Genomic DNA, 14753 nt, shown 5'->3' on the forward strand with positions numbered 1-14753 from the left:
AGATAATTACCTAGCGTATGTGGGAAAATGGAGTCCACTTCATGAAAGAGACGGTACTTAGATACGGATTGAGTCCAACTGGATTCACGGTCCAAGCTGTGAAGAGATGGGTATCAAGCGGCTTTTAATCTCGTATGAAACAAAAGATTAAACTGTCAGTATTACGATGAACCACCGTGACGAGTCCTATGATGGAAACCACACTCTTAGAGCTGCTTCTGACGATATGTATGCAAGGAATAGATTTTTCCTGATAACGCATGTAATTAGAGTACAGAACAAAATGTTCTGTTCAAATTCTTGACATGCCCAACTAATAAAGGAAGAGAGGATAAGGCCCTTGCTATTTATTTGCATGAAAAAGCTTCAATATAGGATATACTTTAGAGAAATTAGTTTTTAATCTAGGTGACCAGATGAGATTTTTGACCCTGAACTGTTTTTTGAGTTGACCTGTGAGAATTTATGCAGAGATAAGGTTGCAGTGCTTACAAGCCAGACAGGCGTTTTTGTTTTTTTTGTTTTTTTTTTTTCATTAATTCCTGAATGTCTCATATAGTCAAGAGAAGCAGAAAATTGGTCCTTTTAAGAGCCCACTGTACGAGAATTTGCTTTTATGAAACATAATCAGCAAGGGTTGATAGGAATCTTAGCAGGAATGTATTCTTTTTAAATTTAGACATTCAAGAAGTTAGACACATTGATTCAGCAGTGATGGTTCTCCACTGACCTGTATAAAACAGAAATCTGCAGTTGTATATTGTTATGAATATATTTGAGAGGGCCCCTGCTATCATACTATCAGCTTTTCAGGGTGAATTATGGACCACACAATGGGTACTTGAAAGAAAGCTTTACATCAACTCTTGTGCTTGTTTTTCCATGATAAGGGTTACTGTCACCTCAATGGTTATACACAAGAAACTGCTTTTAAGAGAAGTATTTTCCTTGTTTTTAAAAATAACCAGTATCAACATTATCCATACAATACATTAAGTAACTGCAGACATCTACACTTAGGATGCAATAAAAAATAGGTAACGCATAAGATAAAAGGCAAATGTATCAAAGCTGTGTTGCTAACATCACTTGAAACACTAACAAGTAAGAATAACTGTTCTCTTCTTCATGCAGATATGAACCATGAAAGTAGTCTGGCTTCTGTTAGTAAGAGACACCAAGTTCCACTCAAATGCTCAAGCCAGATCCAGAGGGCTCCTCTTTGCTTCCTCCTTTTACCTTTCCTTCCACTTCCGAGCCATCAACAAGTTCTGTCAATTCTCCCTTCTAACATGTGCCATGAAGTGGTCAATCCTTTCTAGCTCCATCCTGGACCAGACCACCACCCCTGGTTGCCCGGTCTCCTAAAAAAGTCTTTGTTGTGTTTTGAAGTTCTCTATCTCTGATACCCTTTATTCCATCTTCCATAAAGTAGAGGGAAGAATCGGAGTAAGTTGATCTAGCTTAAAATCTTCAATGTCTTCCCACTGCATTTAGAAAAAATCCAAGCGTATTAAATTCAGAGCCTCTAAAGGTTAGCCTCTGCTTCTCTATCTAACCTTGTTTCCCATGGAAGCAACAACAGTGTACCCATACCTCTTGGCCACCCTAAATTCTTTCTTATTTCAAGGAATGCTCTTCTTTAGTTTGGACTATGTTTCATCCTTCTCTTTTCCTCCTATCTCAGCTAAAATAGCTTCTCCTTGGAGAGCTCTTTCTTCATTGGTATATCTAGAGTAGATCTTGTCCCATTCGGCAATTTCTTTTGTTGTACTTTTCAAAATTTGCAATGATTTTGTTGACTTTTTCTTTGTCCATCTCCCCCCCGCCCCCCCTCCCCAATATCAGTGTTGTGAAGGCAGGGATAATGTTACTGTTGTGTTTACATGGTGAGCCCTCCCTCAGCATTTGTTGAATGAATATATATTAACTTATTGCCACTGTGCTATTGAACTCTGCTTTCATAGACAGAGGCTGCAAAAACACAGAAATGCAGATAAATTCCAGGGGGAAAAAACAGTCCTTGATTTGGTTCATGTTCAGGAAGCACAGGTTTTCGTTTTTTCCCTACTGTAACATAAATGTTCAATTCTACCTAATTTTCACAAGGGGAAAGTAAAAGGAATAGATATTTCCACACATCACAATCATAAAGCTTACTCAAAGTGTCTATATATTTTTTATTTGTGAGTGGGTGAGCCAGATTTTCCTCTGGATGTGAGCTAAACCCTTTTGGAAGTTTTCTATCTCTTTGGGGCCACTTAAGTAACAGGAAGATACTAGAGTTGTTAACGGTCCCAGAGTGCCACATTTATTGCCAAAGAATATGTAAGCTGACTGTACTCATCTTCTGTATTCACTGTACAAAACAACCATAACAGGCTTGTAAAGAAGTGAAAAAATTCTTGGTTGACATTATTGAAAGCTCTTACATATCAAGCTACAATAAGAGAGCTGAAGAAACCATTTTTTTCTTAAAAATTTTTTTAAAAATATTTATTTATTTGAGAGACAGAGAGAGAATGAGAATGAGCGGGGGAGGGGCAGAGAGAGAGGGAGACACAGAATCCGAAGCAGGCTCCAGGCTCTGAGCTGTCAGCACAGAACCCGACACGGGCCTCGAACCCATGAACTGTGAGATCATGACCTGAGATGAAGTCAGACACTTAACCGACTGAGCCACCCAGGTGCCCCTGAAGAAACCATTTTCTAACAACAAATAAGGAAAAAGGATTTTATGGACAAATGTGCTTTAAATGGACAAAATATTTTTACATCGTCCTTCTATTTTAACTTGAGCACTATTTTCTTACTATTATCCATTGCTCACAGGAAAACTGGAAAGCAAGAGAAAAAGAATTAATGAACAAACTACCCCTATACTTATTAACCTAGCAGAATTGCCAAAGGTATGAATTTTATTCCATGTAATTCAAAACTTAGCAACATGGACATAGTAAGGGACATAATGGAAACTTCATGGAAACTTTAAATACAAAATGGATGATTTTGAGGGAATATGTCCAACACCAATTGTTAAAAGCACATTCTTTTCTGCAATTAGGGATAATGTAATAGCAATTTTTGTAAGCATGGCTCAAATATGATTGCGTGAAATGTTCTTTCATGTAAACCAGGAACAGATACTGTCAAATAGAACTAATCCAGTTATATATAACAGTCTATCCGTCAAGATTAAGGCAGTAGGGGGATTCTGACCTCATTAGGTAGACAGGATCATGTGTCCCCAAAATGCTGCCTACCCCATATGAAGGGATTCCAACCAAACAGATGCAGGGTGGACACAGAGGCATTGATAGGGCCTCTGTGGTTCATGGCACTGGTACTTCCCCGGCTTTGACATGCTTACTTAGGCACACACATGAACCTGTGAATTTGTGGGTCCACATATGCCTGTGGGCACATTTGGATACAACCCATGTGTCAGAGGGAGTAGTAGAGTAATACTGCAAAATTCTGGGCGTTAGTAGCAAACAGGAGTAGAGTATCGCCAAGTCTCTTTCTAGGATCAAAAAGATCCTTACTGGTTGGACTCAACCAGCTTGTTCGCCACCAAGAAAAGGGGTTTGAAAGTCATCCTGTGTCTGCAGGTCAGGCAGAACAGACATCTCTAGGAGAGAGATGGAAAGCTACCGGACTGTGTAGTCAGAAAGAGAAGTCCTTCTACAGAATCACAAAGGCACCTTCCCTCAAATGATGGGGCGGGGGGGGGGGGGGAATTTGCCCACTTAACAGCTAATCTGAATCTGAAGCTAGAGTTCTTCTGGTGGAGTAACAAGATTACCACGATGATGAGAAGTTGGCTGCTCTCGCACATCCCAGGGTGAGACGAGAATGACAGATACTTACAGGAGATCGGACCTATTAACCAAACTCTTCAGCAGCTGCTAAAAAAAGAGAGGAAAAATGAAAAACTAGAGCCTCGCTGTGATCACATACGCACACCCACATGCACGAAACACATGTGCACACACACATGCACAAATACATGTCCACACCCCTGCACACACTCACAAATACACACACATACACTAGTTGGGATATACTTATACCAAAAACAATTGTTTCTCTGAAATTTAAATTTAACTGGGCACCTTGTATTTTCTCTGGCATTTCTACCTCCGTATCTATTCAGTTTTTAAATTCCAGTCTGCTTTGCTGGCCACTGTAGGAATTTAAATTCAACAGATCCTGAGATTGGGCTTCAGAAGCACATGATTGATTGAGAAGGCTCACAGAGAAAGGGAGCCAGGGAGAGGGGCAGGAGACCAGGGGAGAGAGCTATGCAAGGCCGTGTATTCAGCTGGACCTTAGCTTTAGCCTAATCCCAAGAAAAGCTCTGAATTACAGACTGGACCCCATAGTTGGTCCCACTTTCGAGCAAGGAGGGGTGGCCTTTTGTGACCTGTGTTAGGCATTTATGGTAGGCAGCTCCCAGAACTGGGAATAACTTCCCAAGTGAGACTAACCTACTTTGCTGAGAATTCTCTGGGGAAGAAGGTAAATGTCAGCCCTCAGCAATGTGCAGTAACATTCATAGAAGGTGGGAGACACGGGAACCTTCCGGGTAAAGAGGATCTTGGCATCAACGTCAACTATAGATATCCTAGTTGTAGGTAGCCAGTTGGACTACATGGACCATCTTTTCACGTTCAAAATCTACTCACGATTTTGATGTTTCAAAAAGGCAGCATCATTTACTGAACTCTGCCTTGGCAAGATTTAATTCTGTCTGGACATACTACACAACACAAACACAGCACTAGTAATAGATATTTCTTTATAATATCTATATGACCTTTATCTGTGATCCAATCTAATTTAATCCAGTAAGCAGTTACTGAGCACTTACTATGTGCAAATCATGACTATGTATCCCTTGGTGTTCTTCTCAAGCACTCTGTGACATAAGCAGGCTAGATCTCCTTAGCTTCATGTCTAGCAAATTAGAGAACACAAAATCTACCAAATATTCCAGTAAATACCATTGAGAGCCTTCATAGAGGTTAATTTACTTTCCCACAGCCACAAAGCTGAAATGTGGAAAAGTCAGAACTTAAAACCAAGTTTTCTGAGACTCCCTTCGTTTTTGAATAAGTATTCAGACCAAAGTATTCCTAAGTGGGCATTTATAAATAATAAACATGCATGGTCCTAGAAAGTTAAATAGAAATTCATCTGGTAAATTTTCTTTAAAGCTATTAATTTTGCAGGAACATTGGATTCACAGGAAGTTCTAAAGATAGTACAGAGATGTCCCTATATCTTGCTTCCTCAATGGTTATATCGTACCTAATTATAGTATCAAAACAAGGAAAATGGGAAAATGTGTACATTACAGTTCTATCTCATCCTCTCACATGTGTAGATTGATGTAACCACTGCCATAATCCAGAAACAGAACCATTCTGCCACCATAAAATATTCCCATATGCTACTCTTTTAACATCACACTTGGCCACACTTTTCCACCATCCTGAACACCTGGCAAATACTAATATTTTTTCCCCATCTCCATATTTTTGTTATTTTGGTAATCTTACCTTAATGGAAGCGTACAATGTGTGACCTATTGGGATGGGCTTTGATCACTTGGCATCCCGTCCTTGAGTTCTATCCAAGGTTAAGACGTTTATCACTCGCTTACTCCTGTTTTATTCCTGAGTGGCATTCCATGACCTGAATCTACAACATTTTGTTTAACCATTCACCTACTGAAGGATATCGCAGTTGTTTCATTAATTTTACGTATTGTTTTGTATTCAATGTTATTGATTTCTGTGCTTATACTTGTTCTTTCTTTCCTTGTGCTCACTTTGGGTTTAATTTGCTCTGATTTCTCTCATTTCCTAAATTGTTAAGATTTGATTATTGATTTGAGGCTTTTCACCATCTCTAATTCCATGGGTGATTTAGAAGTAGGTTGTTTAGTTTCCAAGTGTTTGGAGATTTCCCTGTTATCTGTTTTTCATTTCTAGCATGAAGAACACACTCTGAATGGTTTTAATTCTTTTAAATTTGTTGGGGAATGTTTCATGGCCCAGATTATGGTCTATGTCAGTGCCATCCCATGAATGCTTGAACAAAGTGTGTATTCTGCTCCAGCTGGGAGGGGGGTTTTATGTGTATTGATTAGATCCTCTTGGTTGATGGTGTTGATGATATATCTTTGCTGACGTTCCGTGCTGGTGTTTTGTCCATTGTTGAGACACGGCTGTTGACGTCTCTGGCTGTAATTGTGATTTGGCCCATTTCTCCTTTCAGTTCATTCAGTTTTTCCTTCACATATTTTACGACTGTAGTGTTAGGTGCATATCCATTTAGGGTTAAGTATGTATTTTTGGTGGGTTGATTTTTATCCTACGTACTGTCCCTCTCTGTCCCAGGTAATTTTATTTGATCCAAACTCTACTTTGCCTATTATTAATATAACCACTCTTGCTTTATTTTTCTTTTCCTTTTCCCCCCTTTTTTTCACTTTATAAATTAACAGCTTTGTTGGTATATAATTCAGATATCATAAAATTCACTCTTGTAAAGTATACACTTCAGTGGTCTTTAGTACGCTCACAGGGCTGTACTACCCTCATGACTACCTAATTTCAGTACATTTTTACCACCAGAAAGGAGCCCTACAACCATTCCTCCCTCCATCCAGATCCCAGAAACACTAACTTAACTTCCCGTCCCTATGGATTTGCCTATTCTGGACATTTCCGATAAATGGAATCCTATCACATATAGCCTTTTGCAACTGACTTTTTCCACTTAGCATAATGTGTTCGAAGTTCCTCCACGTGGTAGCACGCATCGGCACTTCATTTCTTTTCATGGCTGAATAATACTCTGTCCTATGGATATACCACATGTTAAAAGCCTGTTATTCAAATCCACACTGTCCGGATTTGAGTGGGACTTAGGATTCTTCTAGGATCTCGTTAGAGAGCCCGCTTCCCTGGCTCTAAAATCCTCTTCTGCCCTGGCCACAGCCATTTCACTATGATGTCGCATAGGAAGAAATGTTCATCTCTTTGCTAGATCTCCAAAGCCCGCCTTTGCCTAGTGATTTTTGCCCAAGCTAGGAGCTAATCGCAAATTTTTGCAAGTTTCATTGTTTTGTTCTCAAATTCCTTCAAGCCTTTGCTCATCTCTCGGGTTTAGTGTCCAGAACTTGATAGTTGGTCTGTTATTTAATGATTCTCGGTGTAGCCAGACCATGTTAATCTTTTATAACATCTACATTGCTAAGATAACCTTATTTAAAACTATTAAATATGAGCCATATACAATACCTGCAACATAAGTGTCAGTCTGTGATTGGTGAGTTGGGTGTATCCGTAGGTTACCACAGGAAAGAAAAAGCATACTCAAGATAGGAGCATAATTACAGAAACTGTTCACACAAAAGAGGTATTTGCAGAGAACTGTTTACAAAAATGATATTGAAGAATAAAGTGTGAACAGCAGCCCATCTGTCACCAGACCCAGGCCTGCAAGGACAGAGGAGCAGCTACCGCCACCTGGGAGGGGACAGCCATGCGGAGAAGTCCATTTTGAGAACAGTTTAGAGAGCATGCAGGCCAAAGCAACCTCCGAGCGGGGAGAGAGAATTATCCAGATCTCTCTTCTCTCCTCCAAGCTCTTCTTAGGGCTCCTAATGGTTGAACTTAAAAGGAAGTCAGGGGACAAGGGAGCTGACATCAGCCTCTAAGGACAGGATGCCAGGTAAAAAAAAAAGGTACACAAGGGATCTGGAGGGGTGAAAGACGGTATTCAGCCTAGGTGGTTTGTTTATTAGTATCCAGGCAGACATAAATAGCAGATTGGTTAGACAGGATGCTGGGAGAATATCTGAGAATCAATTCTTGAATCCTATCAATTACTCAGACTGATATTACCAATTTAAATGATTAGAAAGTCATCAGTTTTGTAAAAACTCATGCCTATGAAATACTGATGATAGCTTTATCTAGTGTCCCTATAACCAAAATATATGAGGTAACCCAGGCTCAGGGTTTCAGGTTACTCTATGATAAATTTGCCTGAGAAGGCAATCATGATATTCAGACAGAAACTATTGAATAATTTTTACAATCTTCCAATTTCTCATCCTCAGCTTCTGCCATGCTTTCTGGTGCCTCACACCTGTCTCTTATTCACCTTATAACATACAGGAGCCTAGAAAAAGAAGGGGAACAAGGGAGCATAGGACTGCTTCCCACTGATTTCATCTGACTCACTGAGTATATATGCATTCCCCAGCTTGAACTCTATAATATTTTTCATTCCCTAACATAGTGCACAATTGGGAAACCCTTTTTATTTTTAGCTTCCCTGAGCTCACAGAACTACAGGATCACCTTTAAAGGCAGCCTGACTTTATCTTGGCTATTCAGTATGATTTTTGGATACAACACAATTACCACAAGCTTTGAGATACAGGAGGTATCTCAAACCCCATGACCCATGACTGATATTAATGCCAATATCTTCCCATGGAACAGAAGGACACTGAGAAAATAGGAAATGGGGGAAAAAAGATGGATTGGTGATTACAAAGAAAGGCAAGAGACTATAGAACCTCTATGTTCTCAGAGGATGCACCAAAGTCAACATACTTCATGAGCTAATGTGCTCCAGAGGGAAGAGGAGGGAGGCCAATGTGGAGAAACAAGAGCCCGGGGCACTGATGTTAGAGGAAATGGAACTTCCAGAGAATAGAGTGGCAGGAGAATGCCATTCACCACCAGCTGTCAGCACGGGACGATGGAGTGGGAGCAGAGAAAAGGAGCTGTCTTTCGGAAGAGTATTAAGCAACTATTGAAAAGAATGTATTAGCTACCAAAAACTATTGATTTTTAGACAATTTGTACTTTCCCGAGGAGGATATAGATACTATTAACATTTTTAGTAGATATGAGACCAGACTCTACCGTAGCAAATCAACGTTGTAATGAACTCTGGTGAAATTATTTCATTTCTAATGTTAGATTCTTCTCATTAGAATAATTGTCTAAGTAAGAAAGGATAGATGGTAACTTTCTCTTATGTTCACTTGTTCTAATTGCCAGTATTGCCTAATTTGTCTCTTTATTAGTAAGTACACTATCCTGTGTTTTCATATTGAAAAACACATATTTTTAATGAAACATGGCAGTGGAAATTCTTGAAGGTTTTATGGTTTGCCATGAGTTTGTGTTTCCTCTGACAACTGGTTGTAGAAGATTCAGGTAAAGTATCAAATAAGCCAATTAGGTGCTTTCCTTAATACTGAGACATGAATAACAGTCAGTAAGAGAGCTTTATGCAGGATATTCTTTTTCTTTCTTTTTTTAAAGAGAGAAAGAGAAAGAGAGAGAAGGGGAGGGGCAGAGGGAGAGGGAGAGAGAGAGAGAGAGAGAGAGTGAGAATGTCAGCCAGGCTCCATGCTTAGCATGGAGACCAACTCGGGGCTTGATCCCATGACCCTGGGATCATGACCCCAGCTGAAATCGAGAGTCGGATGCTCAACCACTGGGCCACCCAGGCAGCCCAGGGTATTCTTTTTCTTTTCACTGCCCTCACCCATCATCAATGAATATTCTATTGATTATTAAAATAAAATTTAATCCCCAGCACCTGTTATTTACTTTACCCCAAATGTTACAGACCTACTTATCTAAAAAAAGAAAGCCTCATCCACTTACTAAATGGGAATCTACGTGAAGTGACAAACACCAAGTGGTTTGAGATTGCATTCTGCATCTGGAAGGGATCCCTAAGACTGCTACACTCAACATGAAAAATAAATATTTACTTAAATTTCTACCCACATAGTAAATATCAGTGTCAGGAATGATAATGAGAATAATATTTTAATATAGCAGGTTTTGTTTGGCGAGTTAATAGAGAAGATGCTTATTGGAAATAATTTTAAAAATATTAAAGTTTTTCATCACTGCTCTTTGGTATGTGAAATTGATGTATAAATAAAATGTTAATAGAGGCTGGTGGTTCTACTCAGAATTCCCAATCGGTGTGCTCAGGGTACGTGAAAAGTATGCAAGGATATTAATACCTACAAACGTCAGGGGTATGGGTTGGGAGGCCCCAGACCATAACCAGCCTCTAGTATCTTGTACATATACGCTATGTATGTCTTGACATGAAAATACTTAGAAAGCGCTGGTCTCTGTTCCAGACTGTTACATTAAAAAAGATGCATGAACTGTTATGTACATGAAGCTTGGCCAGGATACTATGAAATCATTTTGTTTATAAAAGTCTTCTTCAGGGGCATCTGGGTAGCCCAGTCGGTTAAGCGTCTGACTCTTGACTTCCGCTCAGGTCACCATCTCACAGTTCGTAAGTTTGAGCCCTGAGTCGTGCTCTGTGCTGACAGTACAGAACCTGCTTGAGATTCTCTTTCTGCCCCTCCCCCGCTTGTGCTCATGCTCGCTCTCTCTCTTTCGAAATAAATAAACTTAAAAAAAAGTCTTCCTTGCAATCACGTATTTAATTTGAAGGGAAAAATGCATTTTCTCCTCAAAATTTGCTTCCAGGTTTAAAAACAAGAGTCCACCTTCAGCTTCAGGGTGAAACTTCCCATTTGGGAGAGGGCAAGTGGGATTTGTAAATTCCTTAATGTGATCGGCATGGTTGGCCTGTTTTTCATTCAGGGATGACCTAATTTCTGTACAGCTGCATGTCCGGAGCCTGGCAAAGGTGTTTAGATACTTGACCGAAATGCCATGTGATATATGATCTTGATATGCTGCATGCCTCTTCATTTGGAAAATATCACCTGTGACAAGGTGCATGAGCTTTCCAAGGGAAGGAGCTTGAAAGTCACTAGGAAACTTAACCCTGGGTGAAAGACATCTGATGTTACTGGTATCTGACATCAGTAGTTTAGATATATATTTTTTTCATTCTAAGCAATAGCAGAAGAGGGGGGAAAGAATATATAGCTTTTGAAAGTATAAAAGAGGCCAAATATCTACACCTCTCCTCAGAAAATTGTGGTTTGGAATGGTAAGGATACTCTCGTTCCCAAGAAAACACTCATTGGATCAAGCAAAGAGGTCAAATCTACCCCTTTTCATGAGGGTATTCAAAAACCTATGCAACGTGTCTGAAAGTATGCTACCCACTGTTCAGACAGCTTCAATGATACCCCATTTGTTCCACGACATAATCACTCCCCATTTCCCTACCACTCATGGTCTTCAGCACTCGTACTACCTGGCTCTTAAGTGACTGAGCACCGAGCCCTCATAACAGAAGAGACGAAACGCTTGATGAATTCCACAGAAACAGAAACACATTTCCTCCCAGGGCAACTCGTCTTCAAGCAAAGTTTTAAGTCCATGAAAAAAACAAATTACCATTAAGAAAACAACACTACTCATGTTAATTGACTCATTCTCTGTCAGTAATCATTAAAAAGGCCAGATGAGCCAGTGTTTATAAATTCGTATTTTTAGTGGGGGTGTTTGACTACTCCATAGATCTTGCCCTCTGCCTGACTGTTCCTTTAAAATATTTGATTTATGGTGGTTAAGTGGAAGCTAGGGTCGACCATTAATTGACTACAAACACATCTGGGTAAACCCAGATATTCGTAACACGATTATAAAAAAAATGTCTTGCATCTCCATGCTAAACAGAGAACCTCCAACATGAAGTTTTACCTTCTTTGAAGCCAAATGCACCAGTAATTAAAAGACATAACCCCTGGGTTGAATTCAGCTTATATAGTGTTTCTTTATATTGTATAGTATTTTTAAACAAATTGGAATTAGTAACATCTGAAAGTCAAGATATTTTACATTAGATCAAGTTCATCATTGATATCTAGTAAAACACGGAAAGTTCCCTCAACCTGAGTCCCATGTCACCCCTTGGCAACACTGAGCCTGTGGTCCGCAGGGACTCGTCACAGCTGACCCTTTAAGCAGGGGTGAGCTATCCGGTTTGTACAGTTTCTTATCCAGCTCAGTCATTCAGATATTCATTTATACATACATTCAATAAATATCTCTTAAGTATCTACTATGTGCCACAAGACATTTTGCTAGATTCCGTGTTCCTAGAATGTACAATCTAAGGGGCAATGGAGAGTAAACAGCTCTATAAAATTACGAATTTAAAAGAATGCAATGAGGAAAAATGTGAGGGTGCTACGACCATCTGCTAGAGGGTCCTGAAGGGTCATGGGGGTGGAGCAAAAAGCATCAGAGGTTTCCTGAAGGAGCAAATCTCCAAGCTGAAATGTGAAAAACCAGGAGGGGTGAACCAGGACCAGTGCGTTGCAGGGAGAAAGAACAGTAGGAGGGAAGGCAAAAGCAGGGTGGATTGTTCAAAGACCTAAGAAGAAATGGCTGGCACAGAATGAGGCTGAAGCAGATGTACACAGGGTGAGACCAGGAATCTTGTGGGTCATGTTAAAATCATTGGCCTTTGTCTTTAAGAGAAGCAAGTGGACGCTTAAGGACTTTTTCAGCAAGTAGGTAGCAAGAGAACCGTGTTTTACAATGATCGTTCTGACTACTGGGTGGAAAAGGGTTTTTGTGGGGGGCAAGCATGGAAGCAATTTCGGATGATATGCACTACAGTTGACCTCATGGAAAGGGCTTCAAAAACTGACGTGCAGGGGCGCCTGGACGGCTCAGTCAGTTAGCGTCTGACTCTTGATTTCTTGATCTCACAGTTGTGAGCTCAAGTCCTGCATCAGGCTCCACGCTGAGCATGGGGCCTGCTTAAGATTCTCTCCCTCTCTCTCTCCCTCTGCCCCTCTCCCTCACTTGCACTCTTTCTCTCTAAAATTAAAAAGAAAACAAAACAAAACTGACATGAATGTTAAAAACCTGAATGATACGAGAAATGGCACAAGACCGTAACGAGAGACCTTTGGTTTGCTGCTCCAGATCTACTTTACCCTGCTGCGTACCCAGGAGGCTGAGCCACATGGACTCCATCCGCAGGCTCCCTCACCTGCTACGTTCTGGTAACATTCATTTGATGGGTGTGCCACCAACGGGAGATCAGGGGATGGGATCAGAAGAGCGACATCAGGGCATTTATTTACCCAGCTCCCTCCCGGCTGGACTGTAGTGGTTACATTCTTCCAAAGGGCATGGCTCTTGTCAGAATGTACTCTTTCCACTTTCCTTCATCTTTCCCTGTCTTTGAGCTTCAAGGTTAGGGGCAGTGATGGCATTCCACTGTCACCCAAGCAAGGATTTCATCACTCATTGTTAGTTTCTCCTAACTTCTGCCCACACATTCCTAAACAGTCCTTTCATTTAAACTCTCTTTGGTTGGGGCGCCTGGGTGGCTCAGTCGGTTAAGCAGCCAACTTCGGCCCAGGTCATGATCTAGCGGTCCGTGAGTTCGAGCCCCGCGTCCGGCTCTGTGCTGACAGCTCAGAGCCTGGAGCCTGTTTCAGATTCTGTGTCTCCCTCTCTCTGACCCTCCCCCGTTCATGCTCTGTCTCTCTCTGTCTCAAAAATAAATAAACGTTCAAAAAAATTAAAAAATAAATAAATAAACTCTCTTTGGTTACCCCCATTTGAATATGCCATTTGTTTCCTGCCAGGATCCTTGGACTTAACCTAAATCATTAGCATTAGTTGGAAACAAGTCCAGTGAGGAGCTTTTTAAAACTCCTAATCCTCCTACCTTTAAAGGTGAAGAGACAAAAGAAATGATAATTAAACCACAATGACAAAGCCAAAAGAAAAGCATTTAAGATGCATCATTCTGCCAGTTCTCTTTCCTATAATGAGGTCAAGAAGGCATCAAGAACACTTAAACACACAAGAGACGAACGGAAAGGGAATTGTAGCAGATGCTGTTTTGTAGCAAACACTGTTTTGTAGCGGATGCTGTGATGTGTTGCATAGATACCCTCTTCGTGCCTGCACCTCCCTCCTCCTTCTCAGTTGCTGCCAGTGTTGAGTGTTGGTGGCTGACGGGTCTCAGCTGAGTTGCACTCCAGGCCATGCCTTTCTTCAAAGCAAGCCTGCACACAAAGACTGACTGATGGCATAGAAAGGCCCAAGTAGGTCAACTCTGACCTGAAGCTACCTAGCTTCATTCAGGCTAATGTTCTAGTGCAGCCAAAATACCTCCTCTCTGCCCAGTCCTTCTTTCCACACCCCTCACAGATGTTGATCCCAGGGGCACGCCCCAGTAAATTTCCTACCTGCTAAATTCTACTTCATAGTCTGCTTTCTGAACTACCTGACTTAAGACAGGTATAATGAGCCATTTTCTTATACAGATGTAAAAACATCAAATGTCAGAATTTTAAGTTCAGGTATGATAATCAAAAAATATAGTGAGGGGGCGGCCGGGTGGCTCAGTCAGTTAAGCATCCAACTTTGGCTCAGGTCATCTCACAGTTCATGAGTTCGAGCCCTGCAACAGGCTCTGTGCTGACAGCTCAGAGACTGGAGCCTCCTTCGGATTCTGTGTCTCCCTCTCTGCCTCTCCCCCACTCATGCTCTGTCTCTGTCTCAAAAATAAATAAACACTGGAAAAAATAAAAAAAAATATAGTGAGCTTAATAAACATCCACACAAGGTAGATACTCAAAAAAAAGTTTATTTATTTTAAGAGAGAGAGAGCAGGGGCGGGGGGAGGGACAGAAACAGAAGAGAGAGAATCCCTATGAGGGGCTCAACCCAATGAACTATGAGATCACAACCTGAGCTGAAACCAAGAGTCAGACGCTTAACTGACTGTGC

The 14753-nt window shown here is 40.8% G+C and overlaps 1 protein-coding gene across 1 annotated transcript in view; it reads right to left on the reverse strand.

The window, feature by feature from the left end:
• Nucleotides 1–3779: 3779 nt before the first annotated feature.
• Nucleotides 3780–14753, reverse strand: part of SUCLG2 (succinate-CoA ligase GDP-forming subunit beta) — a 326281-nt gene continuing 315307 nt past the window's right edge. Inside the window, exon 11 of the mRNA XM_049642683.1 lies at nucleotides 3780–3908. Coding sequence (XP_049498640.1) covers nucleotides 3886–3908 — 23 coding nt within the window. The 3' untranslated portion in view covers nucleotides 3780–3885. The remainder of the gene's footprint in view (nucleotides 3909–14753) is intronic.

This window comes from Panthera uncia, chromosome A2 (genome assembly GCF_023721935.1).
Source record: "Panthera uncia isolate 11264 chromosome A2, Puncia_PCG_1.0, whole genome shotgun sequence".
Classification (NCBI taxonomy): Eukaryota; Metazoa; Chordata; class Mammalia; order Carnivora; family Felidae; genus Panthera; species Panthera uncia.